General features: G+C 40.1%; 1 protein-coding gene across 2 annotated transcripts in view; it reads right to left on the bottom strand.

Moving 5' to 3' along the window:
• Nucleotides 1-27160, bottom strand: part of RAB6A (RAB6A, member RAS oncogene family) — a 48256-nt gene that overhangs the window by 2223 nt on the left and 18873 nt on the right. The window contains exons 2-7 of one of the 2 annotated variants that reach the window (XM_056115936.1): nucleotides 21454-21512; nucleotides 14222-14275; nucleotides 12708-12813; nucleotides 10351-10462; nucleotides 7747-7840; nucleotides 1932-1998 (exon numbers count right to left, since the gene is read on the bottom strand). In XM_056115936.1, the coding sequence (XP_055971911.1) occupies nucleotides 1932-1998; nucleotides 7747-7840; nucleotides 10351-10462; nucleotides 12708-12813; nucleotides 14222-14275; nucleotides 21454-21512 (492 nt within the window). Of the gene's footprint in view, nucleotides 1-1931; nucleotides 1999-7746; nucleotides 7841-10350; nucleotides 10463-12535; nucleotides 12642-12707; nucleotides 12814-14221; nucleotides 14276-21453; nucleotides 21513-27160 lie in introns of both variants that reach the window. The other variant, XM_056115935.1, reaches the window with a different exon arrangement.

Raw genomic sequence — 27160 nt, forward strand, 5'->3', positions numbered from 1 at the left:
GGTTAAGTTCTATTTACTTTTTACTTAAATTAAGAAAATGCTACAGATGGCAGAGCAATAGCACAGTGGGTAGGGCATTTGCCCTGCACACAGCTGACCTGGGTTTGATCCCTGGCATCCCATCTGGTCCCCCGAGCATCGTCAGGAGTTAATTCCTGAGTGAAGAGCTAGGAGTAACTCCTGAGCATCGCCATAAACAAAAAATTTTTTAAAAAGAAAAAAAATGCTACAGGAGCAAAAGACCACATAAAAATGACATTCTTGGGGCTGGGACAGTACAGTGGGTTAGACACTTGCACTGCACAAGGCCCACCTGGGTTTGATCCCCGGCACTCCGTATGGTCCCCCGAGCACTATGAGGAATGATTCCTGAGTGCAGAGCCAGGAATAACCCAGAACACGGCTGGGAGTGAGCCCCAAACACAAACATCCTCCATCCTCCCACTAAGAAAAAACCCAGAGATGCTCTTTATGGGAATTACCTATAATAAAAATCTGGAAAGAGCCAACAAAATAGTCCTAACACAGGGAACGAATTTGATACACAAACTTCAACTCTACAGGACATACTCACTATGCTATTAAACACAATAAAGGCTTGGAGGGGCTGGAGAGATAGCACAGCAGGTAGGGCATTTGCCTTGCATGCGGCTGACCCAGGTTCGATTTGCAGCATCTCATATGGTCCCCTGAGCACCTCCAGGAGTAACTCCTGAGTGCAGAGCCAGGAGTAACCCCTGTGCATCGCCAGGTGTGACCCAAAAAGCAAAATAAATAAATAAATAAATAAAGGCTTGGAAACGCTTGAAATATTTAGAAGTGTGAAGAACTGAATACGAAGTGCTATAAATTTTATAGTTCAATTATATCTGCATATGGAACACTGAAAGCTAAATATAAAACAAAATACAGAGGCTGGAGCGATTGTATAGCAGGTAGGGCGTTTGCCTTGCATGCAGCCAAACCGGGTTCGATCCCCGGCATCCTATATGTTCCACTAGCACCACCAGGAATAATTCCTGAGTGCAAGGCCAGGAGTAATCCCTGAGCATTGCCAGGTGTGAGCCCCCCCCGCAAAAACAACCAAAATTCAAAATCCTCTGAAATATTCGATGTAGATATGCTTTATCGTATCCCATTTCTGAAAGTAGAGGCCATGCTAAAGCTCTTATGAGTCATTATCTAATTGTACTGAGAAATTCTGTATGTTAGGAAAAGTAAAGGAAATGTGGAGGAACGCCTATAGCCAATGGAAGTAAAAAATGTGAAGACTGGGATAAGAACATTTGGCTTGATAAAGACTAAGCCAATAAATTTACCTTAATTAACTTTCTAAGCAGTAGGAGGCACATGGTTAAGATAATTTGGATAATCAGAGCTCATTTGTTAAAAACAAAAAACCAAAATAAACCCTTGGACACTTCTATGCTCTAAAGAAGGACACTGGAATGATTTAACAAGGATGGGGGGGAGGGGATATAGTAGTAGCCTCAGGCATAACCAGGAAGCATTTTTTTATTTGTTGACTCTCCTAGAGAAGGTATATTTCCATGGGATGGGGGTCAGAGATGAACACGTGTGTGTGTGTGTGTGTGTGTGTGTGTGTGTGTGTGTGTGTGTATGTGTTGGGGTGGCAACAATTTTTTTCCAACAGGAGGCAGTAGATCTTTGGGAAGCTCTGCTAGAAGCCATCAATTCCTGGCTGAAAAAGGAAATGACACAATACAGCAATTTGTTGCTGTTGTTGTTTGGGGGCCACACAAAGCAGTGCTCGGGGCTTACTCTGCATCAGGGAGCACTCATAGAGGGGCTTGAGAGACCATATGAGATATCAGGAATTGAACCTGGGTTGGCCAGGCGCAAGGCAAAAGTCCCAACAGCTATAGCATCTTTTCAGCCCCAATTATTTTCTGACAAAATTAAAAGGATACTGTCTTCTCTGCTTCTGTCCTGTGTACTTTCCATTCCAGGCAAAGCAGCTGCAACACGTCGGAAAAGCTGTAGTAAAGAGAAAAATATGGTAATTGGGAAGAAAAATTTAGCAGATGGTAAGTAAAGGTAGATAATCATTGGATGATAAGTAAAAGATTGTGGGTTATTCCTCACTTGGACCTTAGCATCAAGAAAGCATATTAATGTCTATTATTAATTCTATAAATGAGTACTATATAAAAAAATAGCATGCCAAAAACAAATTTACTGATGTAGAGATAAAATCTAGTGGTACGGGGAGAGCTACTAGTGTCATCCTGGGATCTAGTATGACTAGTGTCATACTGAGGTGGGGTGCGTTATGTGGTTCTAGGAATAGAACCTGGGGTGTCACCCATGTCCAACATAAACACCATCCCTCTGGGCCATACTGCTGCCCCTAAAAGCAGCTTTTAATTTTCATTTGGTTGAAAAACACTGCTAAGTACTCAGTTTGTTTCATGATTTTTTGAGGGTAGTATCTGTCTTCTTAATTTATTATTTTTATTTTTTAAAAAGTTATTACTTTTAAAGCACCATGATCTACAAGTTATTCATAATCAAGTTTCAGGCATATAATATTCCAACACCATATTTTTGCTGAACTAAAATGAGAAGCAGAAAGAACAGAAGGACAGATAAAACTAGAATTTTAAGTATTTATTTAAAGAAAGACTTATAGAAAATGAGCATTTTTTTTTTTTTTAAATCTACAGCATTAGTCATCTGGATTAAGGATCAAGTAAGACCTTTAAAAAAAAAAAAGCATAGCTGTCATGGTTTAAAAGAGCAAGAGAGCTACCAAAGTTTGGTGTTAGCCTCTGTATTTGACCAAAATCTGTTATCAAACTTAAAATTACAGAATGCTTACTTAACATCATTGAGGGTACTACAGAAATTGTACAAGTATAGTTGTGTAAATTCCCATTAATCTTATCAAAGTAATACAAATTGCATGAGGGATCCATGATCATCATTAATCAAGTAACACATAAAGCAAGCATATGAGCTGACAGATAAATATAGTTTCAAATATAGATCAGCACAGCAGATTCAAGAATAAATTCGACAATGACAAAATCTATCAATTGTGCAAACAATAATATTTACAATTTACAAAAGCTAAATGAATAAATAGATTATGTAACTTTAAGAGGCGTGTTTTATCCCTTAAGAATTATTGATGAGTGTTTGCGGGGGGTGCGGGGAAGTGGTGTTGGGCCACACTAGGCAATGCTAGGGAGTATTTAGTCCTAGCAAGGATATGGGATGCCAGTGATCAAATGCAGGCCATCTGTGTGTAAGGCAAGCGCTTTACCCGCTGTACTATCTCTCTGGGCTGGTGTGCAGGGGCGACTCCTGATGTGGTGCTTGAGTGACACTCCCTTAAGTGTTCTGACATGTAAAGTCTACATTCCAACTCTTTGATCTACCTTTCGGACTCGAAACCCAGCATTTTTTGGCAGACATGCGTCCAGGCCCTGCAGTGGGTTACTGTTGCCAGGCCAACCTGGGGGGGGCGGGGGGAAGGGTGCTGTCCCTCCGCCTGCTCCCCCTTGGTGGCTCAGTGGCCGCCATCCACCAGAGGCCATTGGACAGTCAGGTTTGGGCCCGCAGTGACAAGACACGTTAGGCCACGGGATTGGGGTAGAGCCAGCTCTTTCCTCCCCATCCCAATGAGACCATGAGTCGCCGCCCATTAACAGCCTTTCTGGCTCCTGATCAAGCTGCTTAACGGCCATGATCCCAGAGACTCAGGAACAAATCTCAGAATCCAGCAGGTTTTGGCAGAAATCCCTCCAGATATGTGTTAAAATTTCATAATTTCAAAATTGTGCGGCCACTACTACAGTCATGCGACATCATATGTTATTCTTAACCAGCAATAGAAAACAAATTGTCTAATGTTGCTTTTTCAGAAGATCTGAGTGTTGGGGTAAAATCCCAAACAATAATGGTGGGTCTGGTGTCAAAATAATGAATGTAATCAAAGTAGAGAGAGAGTAATGTGGAAACCATCTGCCCCACAGGTAGGGGGAGGGTGTGGGTATACTGGGGTTTTTGGTGGTGGAGAATGGGCACTGGTGAAGGTACGGGTGTTTCATTGTATGACCGAGACTTAAACCTGAAAGCTTTGTAACTGCTCTCACGGTTATTCAATAAATAAAATTATAAAAAAATGAAAAAAAAAAAAGTAAGGTGGAGTTCATGTCCAATTCAATCAGCTAATCAGTGGCTGAATAAATAGCAGTACTCCTACATTAAAAAAAAAAAAAGCACATAAGATGAGAGCCAGAGTGACTGTATAGCAGGTAGGATGCTGTCTTGCACGTGGCCTGGCAAATCTGGGTTTGATTCCCAGGATCCCATATGGTTCCTCCCAGTCTGACAGAAGTGATCCCTGAGCACAAAGCCAGGAGTAAGTTCTGAGTATCACTAAGTGGGGCCCAACGCCCCTTGTCCCCCAAGATATATTAAAAAATGTTAAGGTATTACAGAGTGGATGGAGCACAAAATATATAAAAGAACTAGGATAAAGCTCTATACATGGGAGATCGTACTTAGAAAAAGGACTTCATTCAGAAGTCATTGAAAAAAAAAAAAGCAGCTTGTACTTAGAACTCTTTTAGGCACTTAAAGAAGTCAATTTTGTCTTTGGTTACAAAGACTTATGTAACAAAAACCACCTAAATACAATTTGGTGGAACACTGCATGCATAAACCTTATCATGACAGTATTGTAGAGATCACAGTGTTTCAAAAAAAAATTCACTTAATCTAAACAAAAGATATCAGGGGTATATTAGCAGGATGACAAAAAGCTAAAACTAGAAGCTGTCATGCAGAAAGCACTAGAGAATGGCAGTTTAAAGACCTGGATAGGTATTGTGGGTAGACTTCTTATGTGACAGATCATTTTCCCATTTATCAGCTTTCTCTTCTATAAACTTGGCTTGAAGTTCATACACTACAGTTAATATACTAAGTAGCATACTTAACTGAACCAATCATTGTAAAAACTGAGGGAAATTATCATTGATGGACTTTTTGTTTGGGGGGAGGGGGCAGATAGGGAGGGTGGTACATCCAGCACTGCTCAGGAGCTATTCCTGGCTCTGTGCTCAGGGATCATTCCTGACAATGCTCAGGGACCATGTGTGATGCCTGAGATCAAATTGGGGTCTGCTGCACACAAGGTGACTTACCTCCTATACTATCTCTCCACCCTGGGAAATTATTAAACTGCCAAGGACTGATGTATTACACAAGAGCCTCTGAAAAATCAGTTTTATTTATAGCAGATGATAATTACAATAACTCATGGTCCTTGAACAAGAAAAACAATTTTTCCAAATGTTAAATCAAGTATGTGGGAAAGATTTGGGGGCTGGAAGAGCCCTTCTGAAAGTACTAGGGCAGAATTGAAATGTTACTACTAACTCTTTCTCAAGACCTAATATGGGGGTGGGGGAGGCAGGGTTTGGGCCACACCTGGTGGTACCCCAAAACAAACAAACAAAAAACCCCAAAAAAAACTTCTATAAAAACACAAGTTATGCTTATAGGAAGACAAGAAGGGAAAAGACCCAACAATGGAACCAGAGTTGATACTACAGCAGGTAGGTATTGGCCTTGCATGTGGCTGACCAAGAATTCAATTCCTGGCATCCCATATGCACTGCACACCCCACCACCACCACCACTCAGCACTGAAAGGTGTAAAGTGTAGAGTCAGGAGTGATCCCTGGGCATTGCTAGGTGTGACCCAAAAAACAAAATATTAAACAGGAGTTAAGCTATATGAACACCCTATATGACTCTTTAAAATTTTGAGGGGGTTTATATATAAACACCCTATGACTCTTTAAAATTTTGAGGGGGTGGAGAAAAATGGGGATCACCCCAGCTACTTACTGCTCAAGACTTAACTCCTGGCTCTGTGGTCAGGAAGCATAGCCATTAAGATAATATATCTTTGTTGTTGTTTTTGGCCACACCTGGCAGTGCTCAGGACTTACTCCTGGCAGGCTGGATCATATGGGATATAGGGGATGGATCTGGTTAGCCACATGCAAGGAGAGAGTCCTGCCTGCTGTACTGCTGACCTGGTCCCAATTAAAAAAAAAAAGTGACATGGGCTGGAGTGATAGCACAGCGGGTAAGGCATTTGCAATACATGCAGCCAACCCAGGTTCGATTCCCAGCATTCCATATGGTCCCCTGAGCACCACCAGGAATAATGAGCCAGGAGTAACCCCTGTGCATCACCAGGTGTGACTCAAAGAGCAAAAAAAAAAGTGACACAATGTATCATAGTTTGATCCCCCAAAATCACATACCCATGACCAGGTGTGGGCTCTCAACAACCTTCCCCCCCCCAAAAAAAAAACCCGAACTAATCTAAGGAACAGACACACAATTACAAATGTGATATTATTTCTTTGCTAATACATAAAATCAGTCACCGTCTGACGTGACAAATATTTATTCTATATGACTAATTACTAAGAAAAGGAGATGGCTTAATCTATTAATAATATGTTTCTTGTTTGCTCTTTTTATTTTTTTTAATAATTATTTTTATTAGTGAAACACCATGAGGTACAGTTATAAACTTATAAATTTTTGTGCTTAGGTTTCAGTTATACAGTGATCAAGTACCCATCCCTCCACCAGCGCCTATCCTCCACCACCACAGGTCCCAGCATCCCTCCCACCCCCCATCCCCCCCCCATCCCACCCTGCCTCTGTGGCAGGTCATTCCCCCTATTTTTTTGCTCTTTTTCTAAGTGGGGGGGTCTCTAGAATTTTTATTTCACTAACTAAATAACTCAATTTTTCTACTGATCATCTATAATTAAAAAATAATTTGTTGGTGGAAACTGGTGAGACAGTACGGAGGGTAGGACGCTTGCCTTGCACCAGCCAACTCAGATTTGATCCCCAGCATCCCATATGGAATCCCGAACACCATCAGGAGAGATTCATGACTGCAGAGCCAGGAGTTACCCCTGAGCACTGCCAGATGTGCCCCAAAACAAAAAAAAGTTACTGGTTTGTAAATCCTAAAAATCTGGGACTACTGTTCTCTTTGATGTGTAAGCACTGAAGTTCAGTTTTTGGCAATCCCATCTTGCACAAAACAGTCTGCCACTAATTTATTTTTCCTTAAGACATTCTGGGCTGGAGTGATAGCACAGAGGGTAGGCCATTTGCCTTGCACGAGGCCAATCTGGGTTCAATTTCTCCCCCCCTCCCCCCCGAGAGCCTGGCAAGCTACTGAGAGTATCCCGCTCACACAGCATAGCCTGGCAAGCTCCCCATGGCGTACCCAATATGCCAAACACAGTAACAACAAGTCTCACAATGAAGACGTTACTGGTGCCCGCTTGAGCAAATTGATGAACAACAGGAGGACAGTGCTACAGCGCTAAAACATTCTAGTTATAAACATCTTTCAAAAACCAGTAGAGGCCAGACAGATAGCTCAGTGGGCTAAACACATGAAAAGCAAATGGGATATTGGATTTGATCCCAGGAACATCTTCCATCAAACACAGACCCAGGAGTAGCTCAAAATCACTGCCAGGTGTGGCCCCCAAACAAAAATAAATTAAAAAATGAGACATCAGCAATTTATAACTTTACAATTTATAATTATACTTTATAATTTATAAAGTAACCAGAATGTACTTTCACAGCAAGCAACATATCATTGCTGACACCAAATACTTGTTTTCTGTTATCGCTCTTACATCAAACCCCCACACTTACCTGTTTTACATTGTATCCTGCTTTTGCACTAGTTTCAATAAACATAACATTTAGCTCTTTGGCTTTCCTTTCTCCCTCCTCAATTGACACTTGCCTGTAGAAAAAAAATAAACAGTATTTTGTGAAAAATAAAAATAATAAAAACAAGGTTCTGAAAACTTGTCTTGATATGTGTGTTGGTTGTTGGTTATAAAAGTGAGACTTTTAAAATTAAAATGCAACACACCAAAAATTTGTGTGTGTTTTTATGTTTTGTGTGCGTGTGTACCAGGGATCAAACCCAAAACTTCTTAAGTTGAGGTATGCGGGTTTTTTTTTTTTTTTGGTTTTTGGGTCATACCCGGTGACGCTCAGGAATTACTCCTGGCGGGGATCGAACCCGGGGCGGCCACACTATCTGCTGTACTATCCTTCTGGCCTGGGCATGTACTCTTAACACCGAGCCACATAATACTCCTAGTCCCCAACTAGGTAAAGAAAAATCTATTTTTTTTTTTTTTTGGAGCCACACACAGCTAGTGCTCAGGGCTTACTACTGTTTCTGTGGTCATCTGGGATTACTCCTGGAGGTCTCAGGAGAGAAGTGCAGTACCGAGGATCAAACTAGGGTCGGTCATGTAAATGAAAACTCTTTTTCTGGCCCCCAGCTATGTAAATTTTTTTTGGGGGGGGAGGAGAGTAGCAGGCACATCTGAGAGAAAGCCCACATCAGGGCTTTGTCCTGACCTTGACTCCTGGGCCATACTGGGTGCCAGGGATAAACCTGGGAGGGCCTTGAGTACCCTAAATACTTTAGCAGGATCAAATTTCTAAATTAATTAAGTTGTTGGATGCTCATTCCCTTGGCAATTTCATCCAGGCATCTGGTTTTAAATAGTATCTATGTGGTGGTGGCCCTCAGATTAATATATTTAGCAAAAGCACTGCTCTAAACTCCAGACAACTATATCCAACCTGACATCTTCAATGTGATACCTAATAGCCATTTTAAATTTAAAAGGATTAATTCAACACTAACTTGCTCTGCATGAAGTCTTTTTAACAATTTTTCTTTTTGTAGCATGCTGAAAGTAGACTATAGACCAAACATGATTGCCACTCAATGCCTCTTTTGCAAACCACAACACCCAAAACGAGAGAGAGAACACAAAAGGGAATGTCCTGCCACAGAGGCAGGGTGGGATGGAGGGATGGGGGGAGGGAGGAATACTGGGACCCGTGGAAGTGGAAAATGGGCACTGGTGGAGGGATGGGTATTTGATCATTATATAATTGAAATCCAAGCACAAAAAATTTGTAAGTCTACAACTGTACCTCATGGTGTTTCACTAATTAAAAATAAGAAAAAAAAATTCTTTTTTTTTTTTGGGGGGGTCACTCCCAGCGATGCTCATTTATTCCTGGCAGTGCTTGGGGGACCATGTGGGATGCCGGGGATCGAAGCCAGGTTGGCAGCGTGCAAGGCAAATGCCCTACCTGCTGTGTTATCGCTCCGGCCCCAAAATTTCTTTCTTTTTGTGTCACACCCAGGGGTGTTCAGGATTTACTCCTGGCTCTGCACTAAGGAATTACTCCTGGTGATGCTCGGGGGAACATATGGGATGCTGGGGATCAAACCTGGGCTGGCCGTGTGCAAGGGAAATGCAAATGCACTTCTATACATTTCTACAATTACAAAATAACCCCCCCCCCAATCCCTTAATTCCAGCTAAATTGTGCTCAGGAACTTCTGCTGGCATACTACTTGGGGTTGCTCCCAGCATTGTTGGTGAAGGAAATGAGGATAAAGGTGCAAAAGTGAAACCACGCAAGGCAAGGGATCGAACCAGAAACTCTTGATTGCAGATCACGGGCACTAGCCCATTGAGCTACCTCCCTGTCTCATACTAGATTTCTTTACAACATTTTAATTACACAAGTTCATTACTTGAATTTTAATAACCAACTCATGAATAAACAAATAATAAATAGCAAAAGCATCTACTATGAAGTAACATGGTGAACACTATTTAAAACAAAAGAATATAAAACAGATCATTTAGGAATGCTTAAAGCTGATATTCAAGCCATTGCATCTACAGTGAATGCTAATATATTTTGCATCCTGTGACTTGAATATGGCTTTGCTCATTTGGCCAAGGTACCACAATCAAGCTATTCAGTCTAACTGCCCAGTCTGGCCCAACCATACAACTAAAGGAAAGAAAGAAAAGCTACACCACCAAATTAAAAATAAACCTTTATAAGATTTCTAAGAATGTGCATTTATAAATTATGAATAATTTTAAAGATAAAATTTATTTTATAAAGCAGTGTTTTAAGAGAAATCTGCCTATATTAATAAAGTCAAAAATGGAAATCAATTATCAGCTTCATATGTAAACAAAGCTTGCACAGGAATTATTTACACATGGGTTCACAAAGAACAAGGATTTCTTTTAAGGACTGACTTTAATGTCATTTACATTTCAGGTTCCCACACTGAAAAAGAAAGACATTAACTTAAAAGGATTAAGCACATCTCTTTTCAAAATTCTTCAGTACCAAAACGACTGCTTAACAAAACTATGAATTATTCCACACACATACAAAATCACTCCATACCTCTTGTCAGCAAGATCTGTTTTATTTCCTACTAGCATGATGATAACATCACTTCCTCTTTCTGTTCTTACATCATCAATCCATTTTGTAGTTTGCTGGAATGAATTAACATCTGGTGTAGGAGGGTGACAAAAAAAGATTGGGGTTATTGCAAATGCCATCCTGCGAGATGGACCCCCCAGCCCCCATGAAAAAAATGAAAGGAAAGGAAAAAAAAAAAAGCCCTGGAAATTGGAAGGGACCAGCACATTAGGATTCACTTTTAATGTGCCCACAACATAACTCCATTTTATCTGTCAGTGATCTAAACAAATCAGAATGATAAAATCCTGATGATTTCTTTAATTGCAGGTTAAAATTTTTGAACTGGGGCTGGAGAGATAGTACAGTAGGCAGGGCACTTGCCTTGCATATGGTCAATCCAAATTCGAATCCTGGTACCCCATATGGGCCCCCGAGCCCCACCAGGAGTGATCCCTGAGTGCAGAGTCAGGAGTAAGTCCTGAGCACCACCGATTTGGCCCTTCCCCAATTTTTTTTTTCGGGTGGGAGGGATGGATGGGACATAGGACCCAGGGATGTGGCTCAGTGATTAAGTGCATGTTCTCCATGCTTGAAATCTGGGTTTGTCCTTTACACTGCAAAAAAAAAAAAAAAAAAAAAGGGGGGCAAGAAGTGGGATATACATGTCCAAATGAATGCAAAATACCATATTTATGTGTATTTTTTTTAAAAAGGAAAACCTTTTTCAAGTATAGAAACAACTAAGGCAGATAATATGGTGTCACATTGCCACAATGCTTTTTTGATTACTAACACATATCAACATAACAAAGAAAGCAAGTCCAAAAGTACATCAGCCAGTAAGTCCCAATACATTCAGAAAATTTGTAAAGCCTTAAAAAAGGCTTTAACACCACTGAGTTTGCATGGCTTATTCAGTTTGTGATCACTTTAACTCAAAGCTTATTAATGTAAGATACCAGAATAACTTGTAACAAAATCCATCTTTTTAGTGCTAGATTCTGAGTACTTCAATATTTCAGATAGCAGCTAAAAAAAACCAAAAAACAAAAACCAAGAATACCACTAATATTTTACCTACGTGTGCACAATTTTAAAAGAAAAATGTATCAGATTTCACTTGATTTTGGTTAAAGCAAGCACAAACATTTTAAAGATGCAAAACTTGTCAACACAAGATGAACATACATTTTTAACAAGCAGCAACCCAAAGTAAAGCCTCAAGAAAAGAAAGATTCGCATATAGTACCTTGCCCTCCCCCACAAATCTCTTCATGTAAACTTCTTGTAACTCTGTTGTTGTAATCATTGTTAAGTAGATATGAGATCTTATTAAGCAGATAAAATGCTGCTTTTCTTATAAAATATAACTCTTACATGGGATCATGCTTAACATTATACATAACTTAAATCAATTTATAAAGACATTTCTATTCAGGGAGCATTTTCCTATCAATAATGCTCCATAGAAAATTTACAGTCACTAAAATGTCAAAGGCATGCACCAAATGGAAGAGAAAAAGAAAAGACCACTACTTGGTTTTAGTTTCTCACTTAAAAATTTAGAAAAATTGAAAAGTAATTTGTTAGCAAAAGCCACAGAATTTGGGTATGACTCAATTGAAAATAAGTAATAGAAAATGGAACACTAATGTTTTCTCTGCCTTCCTTTACAGAAAGAGAATGGCTGGAAGGGAAAAGCAGAAAAACGTTGGCTAGCAGAAGCCTTTAATAGTCTCACCAGAAGCCTTAGAAGATTTAGAAAACTTGGCAAGAGATTTAAATGCAGATTTTAGAGAGATCAAGTTAAATGAAACCTTCTAATCATAATTACAGTATGTCTTAGGAATAAGGAATATGCCTAAGACAGCTTTGAAATGATTTGTAATTAGACCCCAAGGAAAATGTCCAAGGTACCCCCCAGGCTCCCCTTAAAAGAAAAAACCAAACCCACAATAAAAACAAAAACTCAAAAACCGGTACTGTAGAAATAAAGCATACTGGTACAAATACCAAAGAAAATATTTCTGTCTGGGATAAGGTTTCTAATGATAAAACTCATTTTTACATGCCAGTATGAAAAAACAAGCACAAGACAAGAACATGCATGCAGCTAAGCTAAAGACTGAAAGATTAGAAATGTATAATTCCCCCCACTCACTTGTGATATCATAAACAACAACTGCAACAGTGGAGTCACGAATGTAGCTAGGAATCAAGCTCCTGAACCGCTCTTGACCTGCTGTGTCCCATAATTGCAACCGTACCTAACAACAAAATCAGTCAAACAAGCAAGAAAAATAAGAAAGGTCAACCCACTGCAAAATACCTACTTGTGATATCGTAAACTACTACGGCTGCAGCAGAATCACGGATGTAACTGGGAATGAGGCTACGGAAACGTTCCTGACCCGCAGTATCCCACAGCTGCAACCTGATCTGTGGGATGGGAAAAAATAAATAAAAAAAAAAAAACCAAACTCATACTAAAAAGAAAAAAGAAATGTTTTTAAAAGGGGAAGGAGAGAAAGTGGGTAAAAAGGAGATTCATGCAAAAGGTTGCAGGGATGTATGGAATAAAATAACATAAAACCTCTTCTCAAAAGAGAGTAATGTTTCAAAAATTTTCTTGCTCTGAAGGTACATGACTTAAAAATGGCAATGGGAATGATTTCAGATTCAGAAATACAGCTTCTCTCTTCCCCTTCCCTATAACCTCTTTGCATACTGTACCTCCCAGATAGCAAAAAACTACTGATTCAAATAAAAAGACAAAACAATTACCAATGTGCTTCCCAGGCTATGAAAGCATTAACACTTCTTTTAAAGGTTCTCTGAAGTTAAAATGTGTCTCTTTCCTAATGGGTTCAGAATACTTCAAAATTAGATTTCTGACTACTGTGCTCTTTATTTTGCCCACATATTTCTACCAAAAAAACCCACTGTATATAATTTAACAACAAAAAAAAAAAACCAAACAGATCTTTTTGAAACCCTACCTAAAACTTTCTTACTTTCTCACATCTACAGCAGAAATTTTTAAAAGTTTAAAAGAAACATCAGGTTCTTTTTCCATTATAAAGCAGCTTCCAAGCTTTCTACATTTTAAGAAATGACATGCTATACATTAAAACATAAAAATGAACATCACAAAGAAAAAAATACACTTAAAACAGCATTAGAGACAAAGTATTTTTAGGATACAGATCTTTAAATAGGGTGTTAAGACAGTTACTGTTAAGGTAAAAGGAATTTCTTCAAAGAACAGAGGACTAGAATATAGAATTTACATTGTACTTAGGGAGCATTCCTAAGGATGAAAGATGATCTAACAAATATTACTTCTTTCTATTCACAGTCACATTAGTAAATATCATATTCTGATGCATAAAACCTCGAAGTCCACAATTGTATAAATATTTAAATGAAACCTTTCGGTATGTCTCAAGAGTGGAGTTTCTCCCATTTATATTCTTTTCTTATTCTTCCAACCTAAAAGAAACTTTAAAAAAGGTCTTTAAAAGGTATAATTTCCTTATGAAAATACTTTTAATTATCTTAATGGTATTTATTTCACAAAATAAAAATTGACAAACTTTGTTCAACCAAATTGTTTTTGGTTGCCTATGAGCATCAGAATTTTAGAAATAATTTTCTTTTCCCATTGGATTTCACTTGGGGGAGCAGTTGCCAAATTGCTAGCTACTCTGTAATAATTCTTCTGATGGCTTAGACTAATTTTCCTAACTTTGCTAAGTACTACTTAGGATGACATTAATTATAGTTTTGATCACATTTTTCTTCTTCAAGTGTTGCAGAAAAATCGCACACCAAAAACATTACTCACTGTTCGATCCTCCAAGTACATTGTTTTTGATAAAAAGTCAATACCAATTGTTGCCTGTAGAACAAAACAAAATGAAGTTGAACAAAACAGTAATTTAATAGTGCATAGCAATTTAGGAGTCAAATAGGACTTATGATTGTGAAAAAATACTGCACAAGTACATGGACCGAAAACACAGCTTAGGTAGGGCCTTGCCTTATATATAACTGACCCTGGTTTGATCCCCAAGCACCACCAGGAGTGAAACCTGAACAGAGCTTTGAGAACTGTTGGGTTAAAAAATCAAACAAAAATGTACACAAACCTAGCAAAGATAGGTAAGAATAAACAAAAACTTCTCTGATAATAGTTTTTACTTGTGAATGTTTCACCTTGCCAATCGTAATCTTGAAAAGAGAATCCTAAACCCTGTAGTCCTGTATGTGAAACTGCACAAGAGCAAAATCCCTAAGAATTCTACAACCCTGAAAATCATAAACCCCCAAAGATCAAAATCTGAAGCTGAATTTCAACCATTTAAAAAGACTGGTGAAAAATACAGAAATCTTTCCTGCTACAGTCAATCCTGTACAAAGGATTTTTGTTTCATCATATGCAGTGCATGCTTGCTTTTAAAAAACATCAGTAAAATAATTCCATGGTCTTCTGAACCAAATCCCTCCCCCCACCCACCCCTTTTGTTTTTGGCTGGGGTATACCCAGCAGTGCTCAAGACTGATTCCTAGGACCACTCCATGTAGGGCTCAGAGGTTCATATGGGGTTCCAGGGTGAACAATATACTTCCTACAACACACATTAAACATTGAACTTTTTAATTTTTTTTTTTTTGGCTTTTTGGGTCACATCTGGCAATGGTTAGGGGCTACTCCTGGCTCTGCACTCAGGAATGACTCCTGGTGGTGCTCAGGGGACCATATGGGATACCAGGGATCGAACCCAGGTTGGCTACATGCAAGGCAAATGCCCTTTTCACTGTGCTATTGTTCTGGCTCCTGAACTATTTTTGGTTAAGGATCCAACTCAGAAGAGGATGAATAGTCTTATATTCACCACAGGTCTATCAGAAAAAATAGTGTATACTTTACTTAGATAATGAGTGGCGTTTTCAGAGTTGTCCCCACTGTTTCTTATTTAAGAAGACAATTCATGCTGCCCCCACTTGGAGTGAAACACTTTTATAAGAATTCATTTGAAGATTCACTTGACTTTGCAGACAAAAAAAAATTGGGATGAATTTCCATATCATATGATAGATTTGGAATTAAGTGCAAGCAAGACTTCTGGAAATGAATTTCCGGGTGTTAGTTACCAATGGAGATTTTTCCATTTTAAGACCAATGCATCTGGCATAAAACTCAGAAGTGTCTTGGTCCTTGTAATAGAGCCCTAGATAAAAACTTCATTTTAAAAATGAGTCATAACGGGTTAGGGGAATAGTGAGTCTCATAACTGAGCTTACATGAGAAAAGGGGTGGCTGGGAGGTGCCCTGAGGATACCAGTGGAGAAAGTGGGCACTCTGGTGATAGGAGTTGAAGAGATGTATGCATGAAAAATAACATTAACCTTATTGCGAATGCTGGTACCTCAATAAAAATGGTTAGAAAAACAGCTCTAACGGTTGGACTTTGCAAGTGGGATACCGAGGTTGGATCGTTGGCATCAGATGGTCCCCTTGGTACCATAAGCAGCAGTCCAGCCTTCAAATACCATAAGATATGGGTGAAAAACAACAATAGAAAGTCAAGGGATGGGGGAATCACTCCAAAGGGTTGGAGCTGTGCATGAGGTAGTTCCAAGTGCCATCCCTGTCCCAGGTGTAGACCCCTTTAGAGTTGGGGAAATCGCTCAGTGTTAGAAAGCTTGTCTGGCATAATGAGTTGACTAGTTTAATCCTCAGCACTTCAGTCCTTAACAATGCCCTGGTGCCCCAGAAACAAACGAGTCCACTGTCTGTCTTAACTACTAAAACACTGCTAAAATTCTAACAATGAATTAAAAAATAAGCAAAATTGCTAACTAGTTTAAGATATTTAAATGCACAGTAGGATAACAAGATACACAATACTGCTACTGTTCCATCACCATTATTTGTTAATGTTCTATTGTAATTACACATGGTTCCTGTATTCATGTAGAAGAAATTCTTTCATACCCCAAAAAACACAGAAGCAAGGCAGAGATGAGAAAATTTAAGAGAATGCTCCTGTTGATGTATATTCAATTATGGAAAATTTTTTAAAAAGCATCACACAGAAAATGAATGTGAGGGCCAGAGTGATAGATCATTGATTAGGGTGTTTGCTTTGCCCATATAATCACATGAGCAGCCCCAGCAGTGATTCCTGAGCATAGAGCCACGAGTTAAGCCCTGAATACTATTCAGTTGGCCTTAATTAAAAAAAAAAAAAGTGGGGTCAGAGAGATAGTACAGTGAGGCGGCCACTGGCTTTACACTCCACTGACCTGAGTTTGATATGATTGATACCAAGTCCAGTTGGGAGGGATCCGAGTGCAGGGTCAGGAACGAGCCCCGAGCACAGTTGAGGATGGGACCTCCCTCCAAAAAGACTTTTTAAAAATAGCAATTCTTCATGACAGTAAAAATTAATGCTCTCTTAAGAATTACCTCTAAGCAGTTATTCATATTTCCATAATATGCCTTTTAAATTTGCGAGAGGCAGCAAGATAGCATAGTGGGTAAAGCAATTGCCTTGCATATGACTGACCTGGACTTGGTCCTCAGCACTCACCCTATATGGTCCCCTGAAACCACAAGAAGTGATGCCTGAATGCAAAGTCAGGAGTAAGTTCTGAGTACAGCCAGGTGTGTTCCCAAACCCAAAAATGAATATAATTTTTCCTTTATTTTCATTATGTAAAATTATCAAAATATTTTTATAGTTCACAATTATGTATTTCATCTTTATATTATCTGCAATACTGGGCAACAGTGAAAACTTTGAGTTTGAATTAATTTAATGAATTTTTTTGCAAGTGACTCTAGAAAAGTGCGTATGTTATAATATACTGACTTTGTAAGTTTTGCGTATATACGTAAGAACAGTCAAATTTCTGGGGCTGGAGAGACAATATAGAGGGTAGAAGGGGCTGCCTTGCACACAGCCGTCCCAGACTTCATCCCCAGCACCCATATGGTTTCCTAAGCCCTAACTAGAGTAAGGCCTGAGCACTACCAGGTGTGGCCTCCACCTCCCCCCTTCCACTCACCCCCAATGGAAACTTCCTCAATAAACAAAGAGATGCCCTTTTTGGGAGGGCCTGGAGAAGGGGTTGGTCCAAATGGGTTGCTGGGAATGGAACATGGATTAGCTGTATGCACGGCAAGTGGCATGAACTGTACTATATCACTCTGGCACAAGATGCCCTTTTATATATCTGCATTTCTGAATGAGGGGGTTGTGAGAACCTCTGATTTGTAGTCTTCTGCTCTAATGTCTGGGTAACAGGCTGAGTTTTTTTTTTGGGGGGGGGTTCACATCTGCGATGCACTGGGGTCACTCCTGGCTCATGCACTCAGGAATTACTCCTGGCGTTGTTCAGGGGACCATATGGGATGCTGGGAATTGAACCGGGTCAGCTGCGTGCAAGGAAAATGCCCTCTCCACTATGCTATCTCTCCAGCCCTGAGGCTGAATTTTTGACAGAGTGTGATGTGTAATAGAGTGCTCACTTTGGGTAGATAGTGTTAGACCTGAGCTGAACTCTCAGTTGGCTGGGGTATAGAAATTCGCTTGTTGGTATGGGAATTACCTTCTTTAGTGGAAATTAGGTTCAGGAAAACTTTATAATTCCAAACTATATGACTCTGCATTTCAATTATGATTCTCAATGTAGAACTAAAATACAATTTCGGTACTAATTCCTTACTATTACAATTATGAGAATGTATGTGCAGGATGGGACAATGGGCTTATAAACTTGACATGTACAAGATCATCTAACTGACAAACCTGAGGAATATATAGAAATAGTATACGGCTTCATTTAAGAAATCTTAGCAATAGGATGTTATTTATTCAGATGGGGTAACAGAGAAAAGATAATTGCATATACAGAAATTCTGACAGTGTACCTAAACAGTTATTTCAATCCATACATTTCACATTAATGAGACTCCAGTTTTCACCTTCTCAAGCTTAAAATAAATTAGACTGACTCAAGTTTAAGATATACTCTTGGTTTCCCTTTCTTTCTGCCTGAACTGTGTGGGGATCATGAGGCCTTCAACATGAAAGTCATACAGTTGATTTGGTTAAATAAAGTTAAAAGAAATATTGTTTAGAGGGGACCAGGAGGCTACCAAACAAACCCTGAACAATTTTAATGTATTTTACATGAAAAAACCCTGTCACTTTGCATTTGTTATTAACAGTAAAAAATATGACTATAAACAGAAACAAGCAATTTCATACTTTACAGTCAACACATCTGCTTGAAAATGCAGCACAAAATCACACTTCATAATAATATGTACATCTATCTTGTTCTCTTGCCCTGTATTCTTCAGTTTGGGGACACCGTTTACATCACCAAACTCATAAAAATCAAATTAAACTCAAAACAGCCTGCCATTGCCCCCCCAACCCCCGGTTTATTTTTTGGGTCACATCTGATGCTTAAGGTTTACTCTTGGCTCTGTGCTCAGGAATCACTCTAAATCACACTAAAGTGCTTGGGAGACCATATATGGTACCAGGGAATAAACCAGATTTGCCACATGCAAGGCAAACACTTTACCTTCTGTATTATCTCTATAGCCCCATCATTGCTCTTTTTGTCCTATTCATTTTATTCTAAGCAGAACTACTAAAAGAATTAAGTCTGGCCACAAGTATTAAGTCAACAGTTGGAAAAAAAGAGAATGGCTGAGAAATTCTATTCTAACATCTTCAACCTCTGATGTGGAATTGTTAGTTCAAACTTCCATAAAAGACAGATGAACTTTAATGTTGCAAATTCTTTATAGAAATTCAGAAAGGAATAAGTGTAAAGAAATATAACACTCCAGGGTCTGGAGCGGGGCCGGAGCAATAGCACAGCGGTAGGGCGTTTGCCTTGCATGCAACCAACATGGCCGACCCGAGTTCAATTCCTCCGTCCCTCTCAGAGAGCCTGGCAAGCTACCAAGAGTATCTCGCCCGCACGGCAGAGCCTGGCAAGCTCCCCGTGACGAATTCGATATGCCAAACACAGTAACAACAAAGTCTCCAATGGAGACGTTACTGGGCCCGCTCGAGCAAATCGATGAACAACGGGAGGACTGTGGCCGTGACCGTGACCAGGGTCTGGAGCAGTAGTACAGCAAGTAAGGTGCTTGCTTTGCATGCAGCCAACCTAAGTTCGATCCCCAGCATCCTGTAAGGTTTCCTGAGCACTGCTAGGAGTGATTTTTGAGTGCAGAGCCCAAAATAACCTGAGCACTGCCAGGTGTGGTCCAAAAAACAAGGGAGAAAAAACAAATTGATCACTTTCATGTACCTTAATTGATTCATAGCTTGATGAGATCTACTTTATAAAAATAAAAACTAATTAAAATGAATGCCTTTACTCTGGGAGCTCACAATTCATGATTGACAGATAACCCAAATATGTAAATGTTGAGATAATAAATTTGGTTCGGATATTTTATTTGGGTTCTCTTTTAAAAAAATTATATATAGGAGCTGGAGCAATAGCACAGCGGGTAGGGCATATGCCTTGCACGCAGCCGACCCGGGTTCGATTCCCGGCATCCCATATGATCCCCCAAGCACTGCCAGGAGTAATTCCTGAGCGCAGAGCCACAAGTGACCCCTGAGCATCGCTCGCTGGGTGTGACCCAAAAGGCAAAAAAAAAAAAATTATATATAGTTTTTCTCACTTAAAAAAACGTAGTCACTGTGAAATTGTACGCTATTCATGACTGAATACAATATTTTAATACCTATCCCTTCATACTGTTCACTTCCAGACACCAATGCACGCCCTCCGCCCTGTTTGCCTCCCACCCACCAGTCTGCCTTCATGAGAGGTGTTCTTTTTTTTAAGTAAGTTTTTGCACCGTGGTTTACAGTATTGTTGCTGATAGGGTTTCATATATAACACTTTGCCATCTTTCCCTACCAACTCGTCCTACCTTTTGATAAGGTCCCTCCAACACTGATGATGGCCCAACCTGTCCTACCCCCAACCTCCCCTCAAGTGGTATGTTTCCTACTGGATACTGTATCTCATGTTGTTTGTTCGGGTATATGAGCGAAATTAATCTGGGTGGTCTCTCTCCCTCTGACAAACTTCACTCAGGATGATACTCTCCAGAAAGTATAGTAATATCTATAATTGCATATAAATATTTTAAGGTTTATTTATATATTTTTTGCATTAGTCCCGGTGATGCACAGGGGTTACTCCTGGCGCTGCACTCAGGAATTCCTCCTGGCGTGCTCAGGGGACCATATGAGATGCTGGAAAATTGAACCCGGGTCAGCTGCGTCCAAGGCAAACACGCTACCTGCTGTGCTATCACTCCAGCCTGTTTAAATATATATATATATTTTTTTATTAGTGAAACACCATGAGGTATAGTTACAGACGTAAAAATTTTTGTGCTTGGGTTTCAGTTATACAATGGTCAAGAACCCATCCCTCCACCACCATGGGTCCCAGCATCCCTCCCACCTCCCATCCCCCCTCCCACCCTGCCTCTGTGGCAGGGCATTCCCTTTTGTTCTCTCTCTCTCTCTCCTTTCGGGTCCTGTGGTTTGCAAGAGAGGCATTGAGTGGCAATCAGGTTTGGTCTATAGTCTACTTTCAGCATGCTTCTCCCATCCTGGGAGGATCCTCCCAACACCCTTTATTTGGTGCTTCCTTTTCCTTCTCTATCTGAGCTTCCTTTTCCCTAAGCACATGTGGCTGGCCTCCAAGTCATGGAGCAAAATTCCTGGTACTAATCTCGGCCACTCCTGGGTGTTACTCTCCCATTTGGTTACTTTATGTTCCCCAGATGAATGCAATCTTTCTGTGTCTATCCCGTTATTTCTGACTCATTTCGCTTAACATGATACTTTCCATGTAGTACCACTTGTATGTAAATTTCATGACTTCATCTTTTCTAACAGCTACATAGTACTCCATTGTGTAAATGTACCAGAGTTTCTTTAACCAGTCATCTGTTCTTGATTTTTAACACAAAACAAAGACAATTTTAGCAAGTTGGCAAAAACATAGTACCTGATAGGTGTTGTCAAAACTGTCATACATGAATCTTGTGATCAATGATGTCTTTCCAACTAAAAAAAAAAAAATTAGTTAACATTACAATGAGATTTCAAGCAATTCTTCTGAAAATATTCAATAAAATATCTGTAATCATTCTAGTAACAGAAACTAAAACCTTCATCACTCCAACTTTGTTCAAATGACTTTCTCTAATAGCAGATAACTATCTCAAATTAAGAACACAGGAAAATGAAGAGCAAGAAAAACAAAAGTAAAATGAGAAGCAATGCTACTATTAACAGATATTTTATAGATAAAGCAAGGTCATGGTCCTCCCGTTGTTCACCGATTTGCTTGAGCGGGCCCAGTAATATTGTGAGACTTACTACTGTGTTTGGCATATCAAATATGTCACGGGGAGCTTGTCAGTCTTTGTTGTGCGGGTGAGATACTCTCGGTAGCTTGCCGGGCTCTCCGAGAGGGGCGGAGGAATCGAACTCGGGTCGGCCATGTTGGCTGCATGCAAGGCGAAGGCCCTACCCCACTGTGCTACTGCTGGGCTGGAGCAATACATAAAGCAAAGTGCCTGAAAGTTTAAAATATACATGCAAGAAAATTTTTAAAAATGAGGCACAGTGAGAACAGGGGAGATGACTCAAAGGGCCAGCATGTATGTGTGAGGACTTGGTTTAATAACTAGTACCACCCAGTACCACCAAGCTTAAAGCACCATCCTCCTGAGCACCGTGGATATGGCACACACACAAAAAAAAACAACCAAAAAATACACAAATAGGGGCTGGAGCTATAGCACAGTGAGTAGGGCGTTTGCCTTGCATGTGGCCAAAGCGGGTTCGGTACCCAGAATCCCATATGATCCCCCAAGCACCGCCAGGGGTAATTCCTGAGTGCAGAGCCAAAAGAAACCCCTGAGCATCGCCAGGTGTGACCAAAAATGACAAAAAAAAAAGTACACAAATAAGACTATGTCAAATTAAAAGTTTCTTCAGTAGAGAAAAGGAAACCATCAAAATGAAAAGGTAACCCATGACTAGCATATAATATTTATAAAACATACATGTAACAAGCAATTTTAATACTCAAAATGGCCCCCAGTGCCATCTTGCTGCACACAGTAGTGAAGAAACCTGGCCGGAGGGCACCACAACACCCGGAGAATTCTCCAGGCCCCATACCAAGCCAATATCCCCAGGCGGTCCCAGATGGGGTCTCTTGACCTTTCTTGATATGCAAAGTGAGCAATGGAAAGTAAATGATCTAGCGCCTGTCACTGGAAGGCAGGCTTGAATGGTGGTGGGAAAATTCGAGCAAAATATAATGCCCAACGAAAATGTATCTGGATTGTGCATTAAACTACGTTGCCATGCCACCCGTGGAGGGGATGGGTGATTGTCCCGCCCTTTCCCCCTGGTAGCGGCAGCATGGTGGCCACCATCTTTCAGAGCCTAATGGACGGCCAGGTATGAGATATGAGACTGCAGAGACAAGACACACAGGACCTCATGGGATGGGGGTGGTAGTGGTGGTGGAACTGGCCCTTCTCTCCGCCCTGACGAGGGAGGCTCCTAGTTGCCTCCTCTGGCTCCTGAATGTCCATGATCCCAGAAGAACACAAACCAATCTCAGATACCACCAGCTTTTGGCAGAAGTGCATTTGGACTATGCACTAAACTATGGTGCTGTGTCACCCCGGAAGGGGAAGGGTGTCCCTCCGCTTTTCCCCACTGGCGGTGGTGGGCACCATCTTTCAGAGCCTAATGGAGAGCCAGGTATGAGACTGCAGTGATGAGGCACACTGGGCCTCAAAGGATGGAGAGTGGAACCAGCCCTGCTCCCCACCCTGACAAGGCCCCGAGTTGCCACCCATGAATGCCTCCTCCAGCTCCTGAACGACCATGATCCCAGAGGCACACAAACCAATCTCAGAACCCAGCGGCTTTTGACAGTAATCCCTCCAGACTTATTACTAGAATATCATAAATCTAAAATCATGTGGCTGCAATAGTGGCTGCGTGACATCATAGGCTCTTCATAATCAGCAATAGAAAACAAATTATCTAATGATGTCTTTTTGGCAGATCTGATTGTTGGGGAAAATTCCAAATAATAATAATGGGTCTTTTGTCATAATATTGAATGTGATCAACGTAGAGAGTGAAGTGGAAATCTGCCACACAGGCAGAGGGAGGGGTGGGAGGGGGGTAGACTGGGGTTCTTGGTGGTGGAAAATGTGCACTGGTGAAGGGATGGGTGTTTGATCATTGTATGACCGAGTTTCAAACTGAAAGGCTTTGTGATTGTTCTCACGGTGATTCAATAAATAAAATATTCAAAAATAAATAAAATATCAGATGTTTAATCAAAAAATACTCAAAACGTAAAAATAATTTAAACAAATCATCACAAACGTGAACTATAATCATAAGGCAAAGAAATAGCAAGCATTGGTAAAAAACATGAAAGAAAAAAATCTTTGTACATTGTTGATGGGAACATAAACTGGTAGAGCTATTCTGGGAATGAGTATAAGAAGTTCTCAAAAATTTAAGAATAGAAACACCATATGATCCAGCTATCCCACTTTTGTGGGATTACAGATATGACTAAAACACTTATTTGAAGAGATATATGCAACCTATCCCCCATGTTAACTACAGCATTATTCACAAGTCTTGCTGAAACAACCTATTAATGGATGAGCAGAGAAAGACACTGTATATATGAACGTGGAATTAAAAAAACAAATACAGTTAATCAGAAAAAGAGATATAGTATGACTATATTAATATGTCCTATCTGGTACATTAAGAAACAAAGCACTTCCAGCACTGCTGGATCCAAACAGCACCGTACTAGGTAGGAAGAGTAAAGCTGGAAGTGGACCCCAGAGCTTGAGAGCCCCACCCCAAACCCCATACACTGGGGGAAAAAATAAAACATAACAAATGAGCTAAATAAAGTGAAAGCTAACTTTTAGGTTCCAGGAACAATAGTGATTTTATCAGAAGGCAAAGAACTAGAGAGATGGGTTAGGACCCTTACCTTGCACTGAATCAATTCTGGTTTGAATTCTGATTATCATTGTGGTCTATGATCCCTGAGTACAGAGGTAAGGAGTAAGCCCTAAGCCCTGCAAAGCCCTGAAACAACAGTAACAGATGGGAAAAGGAAAGTAGAACTGATAAATGGGGCAAAAGGGGCCAAAATCAACTCTAGAAGAACAATAACCCTGAGTCTATATATATTTGCCATCAAGGAGACATGCAAAGAAATAAAAATACATGTTCTAATAATAAAAGAAGAAACAGCAGACTCCAAAGATGACCCAGAAGTTGAAGAAGGCAAAATTAAAGCAATTATAGTAATCTATAATCTAGTTACTTAAAGGAAGTTATTTGTATTTCATATATGTTTCAGACATAGCAAATGAGAAGTATATCGCCAGAGAAATAGACATAAGGAAAAAGAACTAAGAGTAAGAGAGGTAGTATGTAAGACACATGCCTTGCAGATGGCCGACACCAGTGTGATCCTTGGCATCATATGGTTCCCTGTGCACCAACAGAAGTGACCCTTGAATGCAAAACTATAAGTAGTTCCATTAGGTGCGGCCCCAATTCCCCTTCTTCCCCTCCCAAATAAATCTACAATAAGCGAAAGGAAAAAGAGCCAACTGTAAATTGCGATTACAATAACTGGTAAGAACAGCTTTAGACTCAGCAATTGGAAGTGGAGGAGGAAGGAACGATACAAATATCAAGTACTCTAATACAAGTATAATTGAAATTCCAGGAGCTTAAGAGAATAGGAATACTATAAAATTATGAAAACTTGCCAAATATAGCAAAAGACAAGAACTTACAGACCTAAGAAATTCAATGGATATATAAGATACATATAAAGAAAATCACGTAGCAGTAAACTGCTAAAAGGTCACAGAGAAAACCTTTAAAACAGGTAACATTATACAAGACAAGTAGAGAAGAAAGAGGATAGAGTAAACAAAAATATTCACTACTTCCTGGAGAAAATTAAGCAGAAAATAAAGTCACATCCTGAATTTTCTGGGTAATTATTTTCCCCCACCTAATAACTAGCCCAAGAACGTTTTTTTAAAGGTAGTTGAAAACTGGGGAGGTAGAGATAGCTCAAGTGGTAGGGCACTAGAATATGCAATGCCCTGATTCAATCCCTTGCATCAACACTCCTGTACTCCGGCACTACTATGTATGGTCCTAATGGTTTCCCAAGTACCATACCACAAGGTCCATCAGGCCCACATACCACAGGACTGATCCAAACTGGGTGCAGTCCCTATAAAAAAAGGTGAAAGTGAAATAATGGCTGAAGATTCATGAAGATAAGGGGGCTGGAGAGATAGTACAGGAATAAGGCATTTGCCTTCCATGCAGTTAATTCTGCTCCAGTATCAGGGACCACATATAATTCCCTACCACTGACAGCAGGAAGCTCTGAGCAGAGTAAAAAGAGACTCTAAGCACCACTATGTGGTGCCCAACATCTAAAAATAAAATAAATAAATAAATAAATAAAGCACAGGTAAACAGAAAATTGTGCATTTTTCTCTTTAGGGAGAATTTTCTTTCCTTCTTTTTGCTGTTTGGGTCATGCCTGGTATGGTCAGGGTTGACCCTGGTGATATTCAGGGGACAATATGAAGTTTGTGGTATTCAACCATGCAAGGCAAGAGCCTTACCCACTGTATTGGCTATCTGCCACCTCCCCCTTTTATTTTAAAGACTCATTTAGCTTAAAAATTATAACAATGTATTACAGAATATGTAATTACAGATTGTTTTTATAACATGCAGACACATAATATGTGACAAATATACATTTAGGCAGTATTTCTCAACCTTCTTCTGACTTTGGCCCCCTTCTGACTTTGTCTTAATCCCCTCTTGCCCACCAATTAGCACCCTAGTTTCACTTGTGAAACCTCCCTCCTTCCCTCTGCCATATCCAGCTGCACTCAGGGATCAACTCTGATGATGCTTAGAAAACAATATGGGGTGTTGGGAATAGACCCTGGGTCAGGCACATGCAAGCAAGTGCCATAATCGCAGTACTAGCTTTTAAAAATTGAGTTATACATAAATCACCTAGCATGTAACTCACCCTTAAAAACTACAGAATGTTGTGAGTTTTAGTATACTGACCAAGTTGTGCATCCATCATGCTAACTCCAGAAAATTTTCATCACCTCAAAAACAAAACCCTGAATCTACTAGCAGACATTCCCCATACTTCCATCCTCAATCCCTGGAAACTATTTGATTCTACTGTAGAACTGCTATTTTTCAGCCCACCTTATACTACCTATTCACGAGTAAAATTTACTTAACCATTTTGTGCTCCAGTTTCACCTACAGAAGAAGTACAATAATAATTTCTAGGGCTGAAGAGAGTACAAGGGACAAAGTACTTGTCTTGCAAGCGGACAACTCCAGTTCAATCACCACTGTTACATAGTCCTGCAAGTACAAGTTACCTCTAGTGACAGAGCCATGAGTAGCCCTCAGACATTGCAAGGTGTGGCTCAAAACCTGCTCTAACAGGAAAATTTTCTATATTTGGACAAGAAGGAATGAGGCATGGGGCTTGAAGGATGGGGCAGGAGTGATAGCACAGTGGGGAGGGTGTTTGCCTTGCATGCAGCCGACCCAGGTTCGATTCC

This window comes from Sorex fumeus, unplaced genomic scaffold, assembly GCF_029834395.1.
Source record: "Sorex fumeus unplaced genomic scaffold, SorFum_2.1 ptg000030l, whole genome shotgun sequence".
NCBI classification, from domain to species: Eukaryota; Metazoa; Chordata; class Mammalia; order Eulipotyphla; family Soricidae; genus Sorex; species Sorex fumeus.